This window comes from Grampus griseus (assembly GCF_964374135.1).
Source record: "Grampus griseus genome assembly, chromosome: 7".
Taxonomy (NCBI): Eukaryota; Metazoa; Chordata; class Mammalia; order Artiodactyla; family Delphinidae; genus Grampus; species Grampus griseus.
This window is the reverse complement of record NC_139001.1, coordinates 53,036,204-53,058,606: the sequence shown is the minus strand read 5'-3', so window position 1 is coordinate 53,058,606 and position 22,403 is coordinate 53,036,204. Positions and strand designations below refer to the sequence as shown.

General features: G+C 35.1%; 1 protein-coding gene across 1 annotated transcript in view; it reads right to left on the bottom strand.

The window, feature by feature from the left end:
- CWC22 (CWC22 spliceosome associated protein homolog) overlaps nt 1-22,403 on the bottom strand; it is a 63,322-nt gene that overhangs the window by 27,029 nt on the left and 13,890 nt on the right. The window contains exons 2-8 of the mRNA XM_082657927.1: nt 15,617-15,756; nt 10,694-10,761; nt 9,238-9,348; nt 6,413-6,652; nt 2,317-2,445; nt 605-773; nt 167-220 (exon numbers count right to left, since the gene is read on the bottom strand). Of these exons, the coding sequence (XP_082514053.1) occupies nt 167-220; nt 605-773; nt 2,317-2,445; nt 6,413-6,652; nt 9,238-9,348; nt 10,694-10,761; nt 15,617-15,643 (798 nt within the window). The 5' untranslated portion in view covers nt 15,644-15,756. The remainder of the gene's footprint in view (nt 1-166; nt 221-604; nt 774-2,316; nt 2,446-6,412; nt 6,653-9,237; nt 9,349-10,693; nt 10,762-15,616; nt 15,757-22,403) is intronic.

Below are 22,403 nucleotides of genomic sequence, written 5' to 3'. Positions count from 1 at the left end.
GGGTTCCTCTTTATATTAAAAAATGCACTTATTATATTTCTAAATTAAAATATTCAACATACTTTTCCAAAGGACTATAAATCAAAACAAAGATGTCACTGAAGTGGCATCAAGCCTGTGGTCTAATGCCACTAAATGGAACCAAATTTTGAAATTAATTACTTACCACATTTTGGTTAATAAGATGTGCCACAAATTTTGAAGCTGTCAGACAAAGTGGCTGAAAAGAGAAAGTAGGGACAAAGTTAATCTATAAACTAAAACCAATTTTCATTTATCTACAGAGTCTACAGTTCACTTACATACTCTCCTTAAAATATGTAACACGCAAGGTAATTTTAACTTGTAAGAAAGTTATAAAATAAAAACTAATACATATGAAAAGGTGCCATTTCTGGATCAACAGTTATAATTCAACAGTTAACAGCCATCATTTTTGCTGCTCATTATCAGAGGCCAGGAATATTTACTAGAAAAAAGTTCTCACGAAACATGCAATTTTAAAAAGAATTTCTACATAGAAATCAACATTGCTCACTACAGTTGATACTGGTTTATTAGTCTCCCATGTGTAGCAGTCTACTTACAAGTCCATTATACATACCTTATCATTTCTCCGATAGCCTTTTCGAAAATTAAGAATTAACCTTTTGAGGATTAATTCTCCAATTTGTGGAAATTTTGAGTTGATAATTGCCACTAATGCTGCATAAACATGGGTGAAGATTGGAGAAGCACTCTGTGCTTGCAAAACAGATCTGGATAGCAGGCCTCTGATTAAAAGAGAAAAGAAAGGGAGTCAATAATAATCACCAGTTTAATTAGAAGGAAAAAAAACTCAGTTAAAATCCAGCTACACTACTCCTCTGTAAATCATCATAAAAGCTAAATCAGGACTAAATTTTCACCGCTCTTATCTAGGGGAAGAGTTTATCTTACTAATAAATAAAAACTGGTTTTGAGGAAACAATTTTCAATTTGTATATATATAAAATAGACAGATTTAATACAATATTGTTTTCAAAAATTTTTCTAAGTATAATTTCTCTTTTCCAGCTCCTGTTCATTACACCTAATCATGAATTTGAGTTTTTAACTTCTTGTATTAATTTGCTTAACTTTATCAAAAAAATAAAGGGAGAAAAACCTGCTTCAAAAGTACTGAACTTAAAGTAAAATTTCCACTATGGGCCCATCATTCGTATAAGTTAATTCTGGGATTAAAGACAAATCTGGGCGGTTTCCATCTTTAAAGATAGGTGTACGTCTATTGTTCTTGAAAATAAAAGTGGAAATATGGAATTCTCCTAAGAGAGATAAAGACATAATCAAAGCACTGCAAAAATAACGCTAAATCAAGGACAGGAAAATAAAAGCTTCTACCTTCTAACTCATTTTGAAATGGGCATGTTTCTACATATATTTGATAAGAGGAGAGATACAAAGTGGGCTAAATGAAGAGTTATTTTTAGAAATGTAATGACAAATAATTATTGGATTGTCAAAAGGCACAAAAACAATGTCTTTATAATTATCAGGTTTAGGTATGACATCTGAATCACTACAATAGAAAATGAGAAAAGAGAATTCAGCTTATAAACCGTAAGATCTTAATCTACCCTTCTCTGAGTCTGTTCTTTCTGAGTAAAATGTGAGAGCTCTTCCCTACCTCGGAGGACAGTGGCTGCCTCCTGGTCACCTTACTAACTCCCACAACCTGCTACACCTTACTTTATATCCCCAATGTTTTGAGATGATGAATCAAGGTCCTATGAAATGACATGGGAAAACAGCCCTCAGATTTTAAAATAATAAATAGAATACAGAATATGTCTATTTCCTGACCCTTTAAAATATCACAACTACTTAAAAACCACACAGAAAATGGTTGTTATTCCCTTCTGCTTTTCTAAAATTTATTACTAATCTTTCTCATTTCGTTCACATTCCCACTTTGCTTTCATCAGAAATTAAACTGGTCTGAGGTAGCACTTTACGTATATATAAAAAAATTAAATGTTTATTATTACTCATGAGTTTAAAATTATTGGAAGTATTCAGTAAACAAATATACGTGTAAAAATCATTATGTGACATCAAAGCTTCTTAAAAAATAAAAATTCCACATAATCTCTAACAGTGGAGTATGTTATCTGTTAGTAGCTTACATTTTTACAGGAACTGCATTTTAAATATTCCTTGAAACTTCCTTTGAAATGAAGTAGCATAATAAATCAATGATTATTATTCATGTAGATATTATGTTCCTTTGAAAAAGTGCTATGAAATACTACAAATAAAATAGCTGATGCTTACCTTCCTCTAACTATATTTTCTTGAAGAAGTTCTTGAATAATAATACCAATATTGGAAATGTTGACTTTGTTGATCAGACCATTGATGGACTTCTTTAGGGCTTCCCAGCTCATCCTCTGGTATGCTAAGCTAAAAAGAATTGATTTTAATAAAGAGGAAAACTTACTCAACAATTACAATACCAAGAGATTATAATAACATAAAAAATACTTAGTGTTCCTTTACTTTCAACATTTTCACAAAGTGACCCCGAAGTGCAGTAAAATATATGACCATGTAGATACACAGATTATATCCTAAACAATATTTTACTCTCTGTACATGTGATACTCAGGTACAGACTAATTCCTTTTAATAACATAATAAAGTAATACAAGGATATGTAAGGATAACATTTTGTTCTTATGTCCGTGAATACTGTAGTTTATAATATTTATTAGTTAGATTCAGTACATGCTTATTTTACATTATAACAATTTACTTAAACTTGTCTTCAAAGGAAATGTTTTAAAATAAAAGCAACTATTTCTTATTTTAAATTACAATATGAAATACCTAAATATAAGCCATGAAAAAGAAATTATTATTATGTCCCTTCTCAAAAGCATGACAAGAAAACAAAATTAAGTGTTGTAAACCATAAAGAAACAGTATTAATTACAGAAAAAGGGAGAGTCATACAAAATCATGGGGCTGCAGGACTGTTCAAAGTATCTTAAAGAACATCTCTATATTTAGGCAGTACCCACAGGTTTATCAGCTGAATCTTAGATGGCTACACTGTTTTTTAACTTAGAGCTTAGGTAAATTATTTAGTCTAACTGAGTTTCTTTACAATGAACTTGGTAATATCTAAGGTCTTTCAAAGCTCTAAAATTCTATGGTTTTTATAATTATTTCTCTGTGGAATATGATTTCAACTGAAGAAAGTCTTAACTTTTCTTTTTCCTTATACTTCTCTGGCAGTCTGGTGAAGGGAATGAACTTCTTAGAATAATATATATAAATACATAGGATTACAAAGGATACCAATCATATTGAAAGAGTTTTCAAAGCATGAAAAGAACAGAAGTTTGATATAGCATTCTATGTGCTTCTTAACACATTAATAACAAGAAGTGGTGGTAGGCATGGTAACTTCTTTAATTTGCAAGTAGCATAAACAGTATTTTGAGGTATTTGCAACAAATAGTCTATTAATATCATGGTCTGTTGCCTACATTCCTGATAGAAAGAAATGCTAAATTAGATCAATTTTAAAAGATGCAATTTTCTTCCCATTCACATTCATGGACTGTCTGAATTCTATCCATGGACCTCTTGAAAGTTTGTAGGTTAAGAATCCCTGTTCTGAACCCTCCTACATGCTGATGGGAATGTAAACTGGTACAGCCACTATGGAGAACAGTATGGAAGTTCCTTAAAAAACTAAAAACGGAGTTACCACATGATCCAGCAATCCCACTCCTGGACATATATACAGAAAAGGTGAAAACTCTAATTTGAAAAGATACATGCACCCCAATGTTCATAGCAGCACTATTTACAATAGTCAAGACATGGAAGCAACCTAAGTGTCCATCCACAGATGAATGTATAAAAAAGATGTAGTATATCTATACCATGGAATATTACTCAGCCATAAAAAAGAATGAAACATTGCCATTTGCAGCAACATGGATGGACCTAGAGATTATTATACTAAGTGAAGTAAGTCAGACTGAGAAGGACAAATAAGATATTATTATCATAGTATCATAATATTATGTTATCACTTATATGTGGAATCTAAAAAATAATGCAAATAAACGTATCTACAAAACAGAAACAGATTCACAGACATAGAAAACACACTTATGTTTACCAAGGGGAAGGCGGGAAACAGATAAATTAGGATTATGGGATTAACAGATACATACTACTGTATATTAAATAGATAACAAGGATTTACTGTATAGCACAGGGAACTATATTCACTAATTTGTAATATATAATGGAGAAGAATCTGAAAAAGAATATATAACTGAATCACTTTGCTGTATACCTGAAACTAACACAATTTATATTTAATCAACCATACTTCAATGGAAAAAAAGAAAAGAAAAGAGAAAAAAGAAAGAATCCCTGTTCTGGAGTGGTATACCAGGTATACCAAGGAGAGGTGGTGAGGAAGAGTATTTTATCACTGACATTGTCCTCAGCAGACACTGAAGATCAAAAGCAGACTGACTTGCAGTTAATTTCATTACTGTTGCTGAATTCTCTATAGATTACAGACTCCTTTACTGCCTGCATCCAAGGTGGAAGACTCCTCTGGCCTCCTAACCCCAACCGTTTAGTATGCTGCTGTCTAGAGTAATAAGATCTATGGCTTAACAATTAGCCTGATCAATAAGATATTGCTGATACACAATCACAAACTCTCCTATTAAACTTTGGTCAACAGAAGATAATCAAGTACACTTGTATTTCTCAATTAGGAAACCTACACTTAACCTGATTTAGTATCTACTGAAAGCAAAGACTACACTTCTACTTCTGTCCCTTTTATAGCCTATAAGCAGAGTTCAACTGTATATAAAATTATCTTCCAAGAATCTGTTTAAAATTGCATATACTGTGGACTCTTCTCTGCCCCCTTTATAAGGAAGCCAGACTTGGGGATTAACAACAATGTACCCGGTCTTTTACAATTAGGATTGCTTTGGACTGGATTTGGACTGGATTTGCACTTCTCACTAATGCTGTCACTACTGCCTCCAGTAAGAGCAGAATTCTGACATGATCATGAAGCTCCCACAAACCACAGAAAGCATTTCCCAATCCCTTCTCAACATACCACTCCAGGCATCACTACCAAGTGCCAGAATATGACGCATAGAGAAAAACTTACTTATTAGTTTTAAATTTAATGTCATTTAAATGTCTCCCTTCTAGCTCATAAATTTTTTAAACTTTATTTCAAATATTTATACTTTATATAAATGACATTTCTACTTCAAGCTAATTCTTGCAACAAATTTAGATTTCATTTATATAAGGTTCTCAAGTACTTTCAAGTTGCCAAGAAAATACCCAAGAAAGATGTGGGAAGATTTTCTTGACTCACCTGGAATCTGTTTTTCTTAAAGCATAGCTATCTTCTATCCCAATCTTTTTCCTGACTACCTGGCAATTGAGTGATCACTTCAATCTTGGACCACAGTTTTCCTGGTTATCTCATTCCACTAGAGAAAAAGACCTTGAAAAACTCAGCTGCACTTTCCTACATAGTTCCTCTTCATCCCAATTATTTTGCAAAGGGAAGAAAAGGTACTTAAAGGGTGAATAGTCATATATGAATTTTGATTGTTTGCCTTAGTGTAGCAAAAAACTATAGTCTAAGATGTTATGGTCTAAGAAAAGGAGGGAAAAGAGAAAACTGTCAACTGTTTCAGAGTTTAGTACAGGGGTTGGCAAACTACACCCATGAGCCAAATTTAGCCTACAGCCTGTTTTTTGCAAATAAAGCTTTATTGGAACAAAACCATTCTCAATTGTTTACATATTTTATCTATGACTGTATTCACTACAATGGTGAAGGGGAGTAGCTATAACAGACAGAATAATGCACAAAGCCTAAGATATTTACTATCTGGCCTTATACACAAAGCCTAAAATACTTATTGATATTATCTGGCCTTTTATGGAAAAGTCTGCCAACTCCTGGTTTGGTACAACTGGAAAGATCCATTTTAGTTCTGAAATATCAATATTACTCTTGATTATCGACGAAGAATGGACATTACTAATAGGCATGCATGCAACTACAAAAGGAATAGCTTGAAACCAGGAAAGAAAAAAAAGATAAGCAATCTTTCCTCAAACTTTTCCATTCATTCATGCAAAAAGTAAAGAGCTTATGAGCTAATGTCAGGGAAAATAGTAAGCAGAGCTCCAGTGGAGCTTCTGAAGGTAGGAAGGAAAGAAGTCTTAATTTGAAGTCTCTATCATTGTGGACTCATGCAAATTCTCAGCAGCCAAGGTTAATTAGAGCACAGATGATTTTTTAAAATGAGGGTATCACTTCCTTGTATACTTAGTGATATTGACATGCCTGTTTTTATCTGTAATCTGTTCTTGCATCATCCTGAGCTTTGCAGGAGGAATATATGCTCCACCAGTGCGAGTAAGAAGAGGATCCACCTCCTCTTTCTTCTTCTTTGCAGTAGGTTCATCCTGAGCAGAGGAACTCTGGGTTACCAATGGCTCTGGGCTTCTTCTCCCAGGAGATGGAGATTTCCGGGACCTTTTCCGATCCACATCTCTTTCTCTGCGTTTTTCTCGGTCTCTACTTCTGTAATATATTTTTTTAATGGAGAAAAGACAATACAAATTACATTCTTAAATGAACTGCATACCAAATGAGTGAGACTATTTGGGGGCCACAAATTCAGACAAGGAAAAGTGGTTAAGGAAGTGCCTCACAGAGAAAATGTAACAAACTAGGTCATCAAGGCTTAACAGGATTTACATTGGGGGCAAGGTAGGAAGGTGGGAGGGGGAATGGAGGATGGCATTCTGCAACTAGTAGAAGACAGAATAACTACTGAAAAGCTGAGCAAGGGTATTTGGGCCAGAATAAGTAGAAACAATAACAAATCATATATAACAGTAGTTGGAAAGATAAGTTCAAGTCAGACTATGAAATCTTAAAAGACAAGCAAAGACTTTAGGTTGTTTATCCTGGAACTGATGAGGAATCTTTAATATTAGTTTCTGAGTGGAAGAGTGATGTGAAAATAGTATTTTAAGATGACAAATTGGCCTGTGATGTACATGATAAGTTGTATAAAGGAGAAACCAGCGTTTATCTCCAATAATGGCAATTTAGGAGTAAGAATGTTATAATAAACTGTAACATTTGAAATTGTTTCTTGATAGAACTCGTAATTTATTATAAATCTCAAAACATCAGAAGCTTCTGGTTGAGACAATGTGAAAAAATAAACCATTTTCTAGCACAATAACTTTTCCCTATTAATGCAGGTGACTATCCCTTTTTAAGTTAGCACTTTTAAAATGATTAGGGTATTTAATGTTCCCAAACTATCAAGAATGAGCAAGAAATAATGCTTTGCCTTGCTTTTTGCTATCTTTCCCCAGAGAAGAGTTTGTCCACTTGGCTGTTTTTTACTTATACTGCCTGGAAAGTCAGATTATTCTGCTCATGCTTTGTGCAACCATGAGTTATATGAATACAATAAATAAAAACAAGTTTCATATTATCACTGCATTACCAGGAAACCACTCAATAGATTTTAGCTAAATCTAGAGGGTATATTTGAGATAATATGTCTTAATAAATGGAGAGACAGAAGCAGTCACCTACCCAGGCAGCTGTGGAGGAACTCTTTAAAACCGAAGTATAAAGAGACCTGAGTGACTGCCCCATGAAGACAGAGTCTGTACCTACTAAGACAACATGAACAGTGGGGGAAAAAAGTGGTTCCAAACAGAAACCCCAATTAGTCAAAGGCAGGTCCTCTGAAATCTAGCCAGAGATTTGTAATTGAGTTGCTTCTTACTGTAGATGTAAAATGTTCCAAGAGAATAGCAACAGAAGGGATTTACTGACACTGGTTATGATTCTTCTGAGAAACGCCAGGTAAGACTCTCACTGGCTGGTAAAATCATGTCCTTACATGATTATAGTGTTTGTTCCTTTAGAGTGCAGAAGTAATATTCTTCTGAGTCTAAACAGAAGTTATTTCTCTTCAAGTGTTTTTGTACTACAGCCTTTATATTCTGCATAATACACAACCTGCTTTCTTCACAGTGTGACTGTGTGGAACAAGTGAGACTTTATATACATACAGTGGACCAAACACAGAGTTAGAGTGAAGTAATACAGTTAGGGCATATGGAAATAAACATGGGTTTTGGAGCCAGAATTGAGCTCAAATCTCAGTTTCATCATCTACTAGATGGGTAATGGCAACCTCAGGTTAGTTAATCAGTTCAGACCCCAAACCCTTACATGTTAAATTGTGAGATACAGTACCTAGTGTGTAAGAGTTTTGACAGTATTTGAGAAGGTATAGGAATGCCTAGCTCACCAATTATGGTGGTAGTAGCTGCTCTTATTAAGGTGTCATTAGGGTAACAGCAGAAGAACCTGGCTTTTGAGGTTAATCTGACATTTAAGGATTGGTTACATATTAGAAAGTAAGTAGTGAGAAGGAAATTTTGGATGCAGATATCAAATAACGTGTTTAATATGTCCATACTGGAGATATTATTTCTCTACTCCAAACTGCGGAGAAATTTGATCAAAATTCTAGTGGGTTATAGTCTCAGTAGTCATGGAGTGGATAATGTGAGAGAGACATCAAAAAGGATATAGAACTAGGTGAACAATAAAACATGGTAGGCAAGTTTTTGAAACTGGATGACTAATAAGGTGGGAAATCAAGTTCTTCAAGACTCAAGTAAGAATAATTTACACTTAGATAAAAACTGCAGACTGGTAACTTCATTCTCAATGTCCCTCTGCCATTATGTAGGAAAGTAAATTAAGATCACTCTATGTCATATAATATAAATGGCTTTCATTCAGTAAACAATCTCAAAAACTCACATAAGCCAATTCCTCATGTAGTACAGTATAATGAATAAAAGCTTGGGCTCTAGTCAGACAGACCAGGACTTGCCACTGATACACTTCTAAAACACAAACAAATGACTTAACTTCTCTAAGTCTCATTTTCTTCATCTATAAGAGACATATATTTACTGCAATTAGGAGTTAATTCACATTAAGTCCTTGTTAGAAAGCTTAGCTCCTAAAAACATCCATTTAATACTAGCCACGATTATTATTAAGCATAAAGAAAATTTAAACAAATATATGTTTCTATAGTTAAAATATCCAATACTAACCGTGACTCCATGCTATCATCATAAGAACGTCCTCTTCTTGAATGCTCGTAGTCTGACCTGCTGTAATCAAAGTAATCTCTATCCCGAGGGGATCTTTCTTGTTCCGTGTATCTAACACATAAAAGAAGAAAACCAAAGTTTTAAGTTGAAAATAATGATGTTATACTTAGGAAAGTCATATATTGGTAATGGCAACATAACTCTATGACTGAACAAAGTCTTATCAATGGATTTTAACAAACAGCTTATTTTGATGACACCTATTCATTTAGTCATGATTATAAAAGCTTTCAGCTGGTGTGCAACAAAACAACTCCTGGAATTCACTTAACCAAACTTGACACCCTGATTCGTACTGTCCTTAGTAAAAGATATATATCTGCATATCATATATAGTTTAACATGAAAAAGGCTATCCTCCAAATAATTCCTTTTGCTGAGTCGGCTCATTTTACCAAAGTACTGAACAAATGACATTAGTGTCATTGGTTGGCCTCCATAAAGACCAGTTTAACTCTACTCCAAAACACTATTTTTATCAGCTGCTATTCTTGAAATTATATTATTAGATATCTGTGAGAATGGACTGAAATTATTAGCAAACAGGGATAGACAGTATAAATCTGCTATTTGAATCTTAGAAGTAATAAAATCAGAGAACCTTAAGAGAAGTTAAATACATACACACACGATAAATAGACACAGTAACATAATCCATGTTTTATATACATATCTACAATTAGTTTATACACACACATGTACATGTGTGTATGTCTGTAGAGAGATTTAAAAATATATATATATAGGGAGGAGGTGATCGTAGATGCATACCACAGTGATTAACGTGATGCCCATAAAGCAAAGGTTTTTAGAGACAGCAGAGTGGAATATGAACAAAGTACATAGGCAATAAGAAATTAGACAAATGAAACAAAGGTTAGAGGATGCTTTTCCTTTCACAAGTTATTTTTAATGGTTATAGCTTACTAAGTGAAATAACTAAAGTCCTACTATGAATGCATGATGAACATTAATGGTAATATTTCTGGATCTTTGATCTTAACATAATTATGGTAAGATATATATAAAAACATTTTGAAAACTTATATAAAGAGCTATGTAAATATAAAGGATAGTATTAACAGTAAAAGCACTTCAAAATAATGTGATTTCAACTCACCTTTCCATTTTATAAACTTTCATTCTATTTAGTATCTGAGATATTAAAATTATTCCCTGTCACCTAAAAAATTTCATAAAATCTAGAATTATTTACTAGAAATTCCTAGAACAGCCATTCAAGGATGATCTGTTCTCAAGCTCACTCAATAATATTGCCTGTAAAACCATCAAAAAGAAGTTGCTTACCCTAAAATTATAAATCTAAGAGCTAGATAATTTCTTAAACTCATTATAAAAAATTTAAATGGTATTTGGAACACATAAAACTGTTTACCTGTCTTCTGGAGAGGAGGTCCTCTGATATGAATTATAGTTTTCCCTTCTGTCATGACTAGAAGAATGCTTTCAAAGGAACAAAAGAGGGGAAGGGGGCATTTAAAAATTCTGTTAAAAAACATATAGACAATGACAAATGTGTCTTGGAAAGTTGGAAGTGCTTTAAAAAATTATTTCAAAATATTTTTTTAACCATAAGAATAATTTGTATTACCTAAATAGTATAGAAGATAAAACAAAATTTTCAGGTCATCCAAGGTAAATGTTTGTGGTTTTCACTATAGATCAAATACTGTTTTTAACAAAAAAACTCAAGGTAGAAGAAAATTCTCTAATTTTTGATGCCACTTAGTTAATATTTTATTCCTATGTAATAATATATAAATTTACAGAACATAATTTTTTTTTTATTAATTTATTTTATTTATTTTTGGCTGCGTTGGGTCTGCGTTGCTATGCATGGGGCTTTTCTCTAGTTGCGGCGAGAGGGGGCTACTCTGTTGCGGTGCGCAGGCTTCTCACTGTGGTGGCTTCTCTTGTTGCGGAGCACAGGCTCTAGGTGCGCGGGCTTCAGTAGCTGTGGCTCACAGGCTCTAGAATGCAGGCTCAGTAGTTGTGGCACACGGGCTTAGTTGCTCCATGGCATGTGGGATCTTTGTGGACCAGGGCTTGAACCCGTGTCCCCTGCATTGGCAGGTGGATTCTTAACCACTGCGCCACCAGGGAAGCCCCTAGAACATCATTTTTATAAAGGCTTTTCCTGGTGAAAACCAAGACCAAAGCTTTCCTTTGGTGAAAAACATGACCAAGGGCCAGAGATTTTCTAGCAAGAGCTCACTTCTGTAGTTATGCCCAAGTCTTTTATAACACTGAACTTACTTTCTTATCTCCATTAGCTTACAGAAACCACAACATTAGTCCAGGTTACTAACTCTGGATAAAATAAATAGCTAGAAGAAACTGACTCCAATGTATTTATGAAAATTCATTTTTGTTTTCAGCAAACAATATTTGAGTGTCTGATATGGCATGTATGGTAGGCTGTAAGGATTTAAAAAATATGACTTGTAAAATATAGCTCCTAAGCCAAATCCTTTGAAAAATAACAGACATACAAATAAGTAACTTCAATGTAACATGAGATTGAAGATATGTCACACTGAGACAGAGATATGAACCATCCAGTTTAAGAACATATCCTAATTTAAAAGTCCAAATATAGTTAAGAAGCCAACATATTTATCTCTATAAATAGGTAAAATTTTTAAATCACTGGTATAAAAACATTCATATTGACAAGCTTATTTTTAAGAATTAAAGTAATTTTAATTAACTGAACTGTAAGAAAGGAAAAACAGTATGTTTTCAAAGTATCTTTATCTTGAAATCTAAGAAAAAATAATTCAAATAATGACTAACTTGTTCCACATACTTACTTAATGGCAAAAAATACATTTAAAAATTGAAAATTATACTGCAAAGAAACGTAAACAAGCTCCAACTTCCTCTTATGTTATGACTATCTAATTACCAGCAGTGTGAGTATAACATTATCACAAGTAAATTGCCAATACAATCTTCTTAAGTATTGAATTTTTTGAATAGCATACACTAATTAGACTAATGCATGTTGGTGAATAAACATGTGATCAAATTTATAATTTAAAGAAGCCAGTCTGGCTGTATTTCACACTGAATGCAAACATCTTAAAATCCTGTTTCCAATGTGTATAACTTTTAAAAATTATTTCACTGGGCAACATTAAATTAAATAGAACTGTTCAATATATATGATATAGGTTTTCATAACACTTGACATCTAGATTCTAAACCAAATATAGAGCACAAGATTCATTCAATTCATGGTAACGCTAAACACTATATTTACTTATTTATTATAAGACACAGCCCTTCCTGTCTAGACACTCTGGGGGATACAAAAGATAGGAAAAACCTTCAAGGAACTTGAGATCTTATGGGAGAGAGATGGTTATAAAGATTTCTACAATTAAACACATCAGAGTATATATGAGAGAGACAGAGAAGGGGGAGAAGGGGAAGGAGGGAAGGGAGGGGAGAGAAAGAACAATAAAGTTGCACTGTCTACTTTTTCTTTTACAAGGTATGACAATTATTTTGACTACATTAGGGAGCAGGCCTCAATTCTGTGCTAATGATTTTTAACACGTCTACACAATATCTGTTGTGGGTAAGAGGGAGAAACCAAAAATACCGAGATCGTGAATCAGGATTTTGTAAATATGATCAAGTTAACAAATGACTGGCACACTAGTCAGTGCTAACAGGAGATCTTGGGTAGGAATAAGCACTGTGGTACAGAGCACTGAGGGTGACAGTGAGTAAAGGGGAACCTGAACTGGGCTTCGGTAGGTTTTACTAAGTGCAAAACAATTTCGAAGTGTGATCCAAATAATAATAACCTAATTTCCCTATTTCCCTTATCATAGAGTTTAGATTCTAAGAGCAGTAGTTGAAAGTAACATATTGTTTAAATTACCTTTAAAAATTCTCTAAATTGTTCATTCAGCGAAGCAAATATGGTACACAGTGCAGTCACCTGTAGTCTCTGACGATGTAGAGAGCAATATGGGGAGGTGAGTGGAGCAGACAGCCTGTGTTCAGAGGCTCTGAGCATCCATTAGGCTCAGGGAACAAGTCTTCAAGAGCCAGAGGGAGGAGGGGCTGGAAGACTTAGGGAGCTTGCTTCCAGCTGGCAAAGGAAGCTACGGGAAGGCTCAATAGAAAAATAAGGGATCCTCAGCTAAAGCCTCCTGAACCTTAGAGATGAGGTCTCAGAATATCAAGAGAGGATCTGAGCTTCACCTGAGGTAAGATTGGGCCCAAACCAGCTAGTGGACCTGCTTATAGCCAACAAGATGGAGAGAAGGAGACAAACTAAACTGAGAACTGGCTGGAGGGCTGAGCCACTAAGTGTGAAGGGCTTGCTGATTGAGGACATCCCTTCCTAAGCTGGGGGAATGCCCCAGAGGACCACAAGAGGGAAACGTGGAGAAGCACAGTCTAAGAGAAGCAGGACAAGAATTCTGAGAAAGACCAAACACTTCTCCTTTTGTGTAAATGGTACAGAGTCTAAATCTCTGTGCTCTTACCTAACACGGCTCAGTCAAGAGCCAGTTCCCCACAAGGTCTCCTTTCTCCTTATGTCCCCAGCTCCTAACACAGAGTCTGCCACCTACTCGGCCCACAATTAATTGTTTAATTAACTGTCATTGGACCAATCAGTACAAGTCCCAAAGAGGCAAATTTCAGAACACTATATGAAAGTATCTACTGACAGATGGGGCCAGCTTCAGGGACAGTGAACCCCCTGCCAAAGGAGCGATGCAAGCACAGCCTGCATGTCTACCTAGGAGGGAGGCTGGAGAGTGTCTTCTCACACTCAAAAGAAGTTCAAAGAGATGGCAGCAGAGTCTGCCTTGGCCTGTAAGCATATCAATTCAGTTTATTAAGCATTTACCACATCCCAGGCCTGGTACCTGGTGCCTGCTGTTAAGGAGCTCCCATCTACTCACACTCTTTAAAGTAGGTTTAGGGGTGCAGAGGTGGTGGAGGAGGGCAAGGGACAAGTGCCGGTCTTTACAATCAAATAAAAATCCACCTTTCCCTTTACTGACTCCAAGACCCAGGAAGTGATGTGCCTGCTTGTATCAACAGATCTGTGGACTACACAGATTGGCTAGCAGATCTGTGCAGCTGAAAAGAAAAGGAAGTAGAGTGGCTTGCTCTCCTGCCAAGTCCGCTCACAGGCAGAGGAACAGTTCTGAAGCAGATGGAGTTACTGGTTCCTGTGACTGCTCTGACCTCCTCTACTATTCTACTTTTCTCAGAACCTGCTCCAGCCACACTAGACTCTTCACCTTTGCCTCTGTTGTTCCCTCTGCTTGGCACACTCTTCTCCCAGACATCTATGTGGCTCACTCCCTCATCTCCTTCAAGTGTGTGCTCAAAAAGGCCCATTTTCACTGGGCCCTCCCTATGAAAAATTACATCATTCCAATGCTACTCATCAACCTTACCCTACTTCTTTTCTCCATAGCGCAAGTCTAGCATTTAACACCCTAATATACTATATAATTCACTTACGTATTAAGTTTATGATTTTTCTTTCTCCCCCACTAGAATGCAAACTCCGCAAGACCAAGGATTCTTGTTTTATTCACCATTTTACCCAAAGTACTGGGACATAGTAAGAATTCAGTGAATATCTGCTGAATAAATGAATGTATTAATGTCTAAAGTACAACACAGAATAAGGAGCTCATTTATGCATATGCAATATGCAACAAGAGGTTCACTTGTAGACAGACATGTAGGAACTGTGACCAACTAAGGAAGAAGATACTCATCTTCCATTTCATGCTCATGCAGGTGAGTGGAGCAGACAGCCTATGTTCAGCGGCTCTGAGCATCCATTAGGCTCAGGGAACAAGTCTTCAAGAGCCAGAGGGAGGAGGGGCTGGAAGAGTTAGGGAGCTTGCTTCCAGCTGGCAAAGGAAGCTACAGGAAGGCTCAATAGAAAAATAAGGGATCCTCAGCTAAAGCCTCCTGAACCTTAGAGATGAGGTCTCAGAATATCAAGAGAGGATCTGAGCCTTTGAGAAGAATGGTGGAATTTCTCGCTGTTTATTTTTCTTTTGCATGTGTTCACTCACATGCACTTTCTTGATTAACACACACACACACACCCCGTATGTTCTCTCAACTGCCCACCTGCACATCTGGCCAAGTATCTACATTTGAAATTGTGTTAAGTTAAATGTGCGTATGATGCAATTCTACTGTCTGGTTCTAATGCCCTAATTATATAAATGCATTTTGGTTTAAGGGTAGATAATTGACTACAAGTTTATGTTCTTTATTATAAGTTTCAAACACTAACCTTTATTTGTGCCACGCTACTTTTCATTTTCTGTTGCCAGTTGATCTGATATGTCAAAGACTCCTTAAGCTGGTCCAAATAACAAGTACCGAACGGTATGAATTCCTTGACAGTTTAGTTTTACTGTCTGCAAATGACACCTATAAAATATGCCAAAGAAACCTTTGTTAACACTTATAAAATGTGTGTAAAATAACAACATATTATTTCCACACAACGGACATTTGACTACCTTATTTTTCTTAATATGCAAAGATATAATCAATAATTAAATGTAAGTTCAAAAACTCTTTAAATAGTTCCATGTAACAATGTATAAAAAACATGTATTAGTAGAAAAGACTCAGAACAAAAGAGCAATAATAACAAAGGCTTATTAAACACCGTAAAGTATTCTAATACAAAACATCCAATGTTTCGATTTAAACTAAGAATGAAATAGCCAGTGTTCTTGTAGTAATGATCATTCAGAAATATACACCACATGGAAATATAAGGTGCTAAACCAGAATAATCAAGTCTTAATAATGATCTATTAAAGGCACAGGGCCTCAGATACGTGCACATATGAGAACTAATATTTGGTCACAGTAAACCTAGTCATCAATGTTAGATGCTAAATAAAATGTCTTTCAGTAGCCATCTATTAAGTAAAATTTAGTAATTCTGAAAAATGCTGAACTGATAGTTATGTTCGCACACAACTGCCATTCAAGTATTTTACTGGAATTGCATATCTAAATAGTTTATAGTTTATGGTATGGTATAAGGTAACTAAATCAGAAAAGTAAAATGAAACATAAAAAAATTTAAAAATTAAAAGAAGTAGAGAATATAGAGAAAAAACGGTGCTCAGTACCAAAATAACCGAATACAATTAAGAAAATTTCTAATTTGAATGTGAGAAAGGATGTTACAGATTATCTGGTCCAATTCCTTCTTTTTAAGGATAAGAACACTGACGGTCAGATAAATCATTTCAATGTCCTAAGCTATAATAATGTCCTAAGCTATAAAACAAGCTAGTGGTGGACTAGAAACCTAGCTTAAGGACACCCAATTAAGTATTCTTTTCACTGGACCACAAACACAAATAATCTAGATACTATAAAGTGATACAGAGTTGCTATCATTTAATGCAGATGGGGATGTACACAAATCACTAAGTCAAGAAAAATTTCCATTACAAGGGTTAGCATGCTATCTAGGTTAGTAAAAATAATATACACCAGATTAATTTGTCAATCTATAAAATATAACTGCAATCTAAAGCACATCATTGCTCAGCGGCTCCCAAAGTGGAGAGAGCCAAAGAAAGGAAGCCCCACAGGCTAGATATACTCTCCCAAATCTCTGACCACCGCTGAACCAATACATGTACTAAATAGTGTCCTACTCAGGATCATAGGACTGAACTGAGATGTGAACAACTGCGTAAGAGACAGAATTTGCAATTTAAGCCTAATCAAATTAATTGCCTGAAGGGTCACTATTCCTCAGAGGAATGCACCAGAATCGAAAGCCTTAACATAATAGTAAAATGCCCAGGATACAATTAAAAAATAACTCAACTTATCAGAAAACTGTGGCCCAATCTAAAGAAAAAAGACAATCAAAGGAAACCAACACTGAGACACCAACCCAAATGCTGAAACTAGTATACGAGGTTTTTAAAGCATACTCAAAAGTGCAAAGGAAAACATGCTTGCAAGGAATAAAAATATAGAAAATTTCAGGAAGAAAAAAAAAAACCCAAAAACCCAAAACAAAAAATGAACCAAACTGAAATCCTAGAACTAAAAAATATATGAAGCAAAAAATTCAAAATGGAGACAAAGGAAAGCCAGTAAGCTTGATGTAAGATCATTAGAAATTATCCAATCTAAAGAACAAAGAAATTTAATGAACAGTATCAGGGACATGTGGGACAATTATCAAAAGGCCTAGTGCATGTGTAGTTAAAGTCCAAGAAGGAAAGAGAGAAAGAATGGGATAGAAAAAATATTTCAGGAAATTACAGCCAAAATTTCTCCAAATTTGGTGAAAGGCACAAATTTACAGATTCACAAAGCTTGGAGAATCCCCGGCAGGATACACATAAAGAAAACCACACTTATACACATAGTCATATATAGTAGTCAGTAGTTAACCACAATGCAAATTTGCAACAGGGGAGAAAAAAGAACCAAAACTTCCAAGGCCCTGACTTTTTTCTTAAAGTACTTAAAAAGGAAAATTTGTAGTTTTTATTTACATTTTATATTTTTGTACATATTGTTAGGGGGTCAGCCATTTTTAATGATCTCAGATGACCAAACCAGCCTTCAGAGCATTCTCTGTCCTACTTCTTACTTTACTTGTGGTGTGATCATGTTCATTATAATCTCAAAGGAGAAAAAAAACCTTGTAAAAAAAACAAAAACCACCACAACAAAAAATCTTATTCCGAGCATTCCAGTAATCTTTTTGTGTATGTACTTAGCTGTACTGTAAGAAGTTGGTTTGTATGAGACGGTTAAAAAGGCCAAAGATAAAAGGTTTCTTTTTTTTCCTTTTTTCCCCATCTAGGAAGTTGTTATTTATTTATTTTTGGCCTGTTTGATATATGTGTGAAACAATGTTGCTGAAAATCAAAGATAAAGAGAAAATCCTGAAAGCAGCAAGAGGAAAAAAACAACACATTATGTAAAAGGAAATAATTCAAATTACTGATGACTTCTTATCAGGAACTAAGGCGACCAGAAGACAGCAGAATAATTTTTAAAGTGCTGAAAGAGTAAGAAACTGAATTAACCTAGAATTCCAGCAAAAATAATCTTAAGAATGAAGATGAAATAAAAACACTTACCGATTGAACAAAGCAAACAAAAACAACGAAGAGAAACCAAGAGAATGTATCACCAGCAGACCTGCACTATAAGAAATGCTAAAGGAAGCTCCTCAGGCTTATTGGAAATGATAGGAGATGGAAGTCTGGATTTTCAAAAAGGAATGAATAACACTGGAAATGGTAACTTTCTCAAGAAATATAAATGACAACTTTTTCCTTTATCTAAAATACACAGGTTTGTTTTAAAGCAAAAACTACAATGTCTTGAGAGGGCATAGTGTATGCAGATGGGATATATACGGACTAAAATGGACCTACATGAGGCAAGGTTTCTGCATTTTTTTCTGAAGCAGAACAATATGAACTCTAAGAGGCCTGTGAAAAGTTAAGGCTATATAGTGTGTTCTCTAGAGCAATGACCAAAAAAATAACATAAATAAATATAGCTAAAAACTCTACAGACAAATTAAAATGGAATTAAAAAAATATTTAACTTATAAAGGCAGGAGAGAAGGAACAGAAGAACAAAAAACAAAGGGCACAAAATGAAATAAAATAAGATGGCAAACCTAAATCTAACTCTATTAATTATATCAAATATTAATGCACAAACATTTTTAATTAAAAAACAGAAGCTACTCCTCCCTCACCTCAGGTGATACAACCCTGAAGGCACCTTGTCTTGGATGGATTTTATGTCCCAGTTGCCTCAAGATGACTTACACAATGTGTATGTGCCATACACAAATCACATGATTCTTTTCAAAGATCCTGTTTTTATGGCTATAAATGTATACAGCTATAAAACTCAAAATTTTACTCAACTAACTTTTGCTCAAAGGCAATGGTATTTTTGTTTTTTACTTCTACTAGCACAATTGTTATAGTCTAGCATATCCTTATCACCTAGTATTATTTATACATATACTTGCTCAACAACAACAAATATTTATTACACTTGTATTATTTTGTCAGGCATTTTTCTAGGAACTGGGTAGACAGCAATGAACAACCATAACAAAATCCCCTGCCCACATGGAGCTTATGTTCTGCTTATAAAAAGTAAATCTATAATGATAAGCAAAGCACTAAGCTACTAATAAAGCAAAGTGGCTGGTTGGGCTTTTTTCACACACACCAGTTTCAGATCATTACTTAATATTGTAAAACCAGATCCCTAAGTCACTATGTTAAAAATAATTTGAAGTAAGAAAACTTGCATGATCAGAAAATTACGTGTACATCTACTGGGGCCCACCTGACTTACCATAGCAGAAGATACGTATGTGGGGGTGGGGGGAATACCTAGGTACGCTGGTTTTATGAAAGCATCCCCAAGGTAATTCCAACATTCAACTCCTCCTCAAGACTGCTCAGCTTTCCAATTCTGGATGAGAAACTGGTTCTCAATTTGTCTTAAACCATGAGCCACTTAAGGTAAAATACAGAGACTCCACAGCTTACCTACTTTATAATGAAGAACTTAGTCATAAATCATTTGGAAAGGGAAACATAAATTCCAAATATTAATCCTTAACTCACTGGTAAGAAGCACATACATGCATGTAAAAAAAAAATCAGTATCAGTGCTTTTTAAATCTGAGAAATTCTGGGCACAATTTATAGGGAGAAAATTCTCACTCATAATGCACTGACGACCACAGCGCAGGTTTTCTGGAGCTTAAGATATCAGTCATGGGACTTCCCTGGTGGCGCAGTGGTTAAGAATCTGCCTGCCAAGGCAGGGAACATGCGTTAGATCCCTGGTCTGGGAAGATACCATATGCCTCAGAGCAACTAAGCCCGTGTGCCACAACTACTGAGCCCACGTGCTGCAACTACTGAGCCTGCATGCCTAGAGCCTGTGCTCCGCAACAAGAGAAGCCACTGCAATGAGAAGCCTGTGCACCACAACAAAGAGTAGCCCCCGCTCGCCACAACTAGAGAAAGCTTCGCCACAACTAGAGAAAGCCGGCGCGCAGCAACGAAGACCTAATGCAGCCCTAAAAAAAAAAAAAAAAAAAAAAAAAAATCAGCCATGATAATTAAAGTAACACTATCTACTATAACATGATCACAAATCACAAACACAAATTTAAGCAATGAAATGCAGTCATCCAGGTGATTAAATATGTTCATAAAACACTTTTATTATCCTTAAAATGAAAACAAAACATGAAAAATTGAGAGAGGAAAAGAAGAGGAAAAAAACCTGCATTGAGTTCAGTCTTCCTATATATACGAGATATGTATCTGATAACAATAAATGTTTCAATGAACTTCTCAAGTTAAAAATTCATATACATAGACTGAAATAAATTCTATAAATTTTATTTTGCCTGTAGGCTTAAATATGCTTATTAATTGGTGAGATCTGGAACATACTTTATGTAAAAATTAAAAGTCTAGAGAACTCTCAATGTCCTTACTATCCATAATTTGTTCTTACTCCCAGGATGATACTGTATTATACCTTAATAAAGGATTCCACTCTCCTCTAATAATGTTGTTATATAAATTAATAGTTTTTGCTCATTCCTTACATTCACTCCTCTATGAATGAGCCTCAGGAATTGAATCGTCCAGAAGGAACCTCAAAAGAATCCAAGTAAAAGCCTCTACCTAGTACTCTTTACTTTTTTCAGGGAATATGCTGATGGATACTGCTGCCATCATCACCTGTGACTGATTTCCAGGACTTTTCTGATCCTGAAGGAGAAAACACTGAAGACAGAACAAGGGCTTCCTTCCCCTGATGCTAGACAGCAGTGACTGTCATGCACTTCTTTGCATATTTTTGTCCTTGATCCTCTTGGTTATTTTTTTCCCTCTCTGCTGGCTAACACTTCTAAATCAGCACTGTATAACAGAACTTTCTGCACTGATGGAAAGGTTCATATTCTGCCCTGTCAGTAGCCACCATACCAATACAATAGTCACGTGTGGCTACTGAGCACTTCAAATGTACCTAGTGGGACTGAGAAAATTAATTTTATTTAATTTTAATTAAGTTTATATTTAAACATGAATAGCCACATGTGGCTACTGGTTACCATACTGAACAACACAATTCTAAATGATTAGCAGACACTGGGGCCTTTCAGTCATGGTACTCCCAAGATCCTTGTTTTTTGACAATCTCCAGATAGGATACTAATTAATTCTTCAGATACTGGCAAAGTTAAAAAAAAAACCTCATATCCAAATTAACGGGAAGAGTTGTTTGGTTATTTTCCATGGCAGATTCAGATTATGGAAAATAAGGGATTATGGAAAATAAGGGATAATATAATAATGCTCATCTTAGAGTTTATCTATGTTGTTTATCAATGTGTGATCTCCAGAGTCTTAAATGCTGCTCTGCAGCTACTATGATGCCAAATGATCATTTTACATAAACAACAAGAAAAACCTGGCACTAGAGATACTACTACCATCACAAACTTGATATACAATCATGACCCACTGAGTAACAGTGCAGATAGGGATTGATTACATCTCCAGAAGATAATAGTCTATCCTTCAGCTTAGATTGAGTAACCAGAAGGGGTATTAATAAAATGAAAAAAACAAAACAAAAAAACTGCCTTGATGACAGCCAAGAATTGACAACTGACAATTGACAACAGAAACCACAATTTGTAAAATGGATTTCCACTCATTTGCAAAAGAGAAAAATTAAACCAATCTAAGTCATGATATACAACATGGATTATTTAGGGTCAAATTCTTATTTCTAGTTAGTCCAGACCCATCTAACGCACACAAAATGGTGTCCGCATGGACTCGCGCGTTCTAAAGATACGACCACTTACTGTTCCAGCAACTCTTTAGTTCACAAATTTTCTCTAGTCTACAAATTCCTGCCAAGACCATCTGATGACTACTAGGTACGTTACTGGGGATTTTTCATTGATGGGCTTTAACATACAAGACAACTGAAGCACTTTCTCCAAC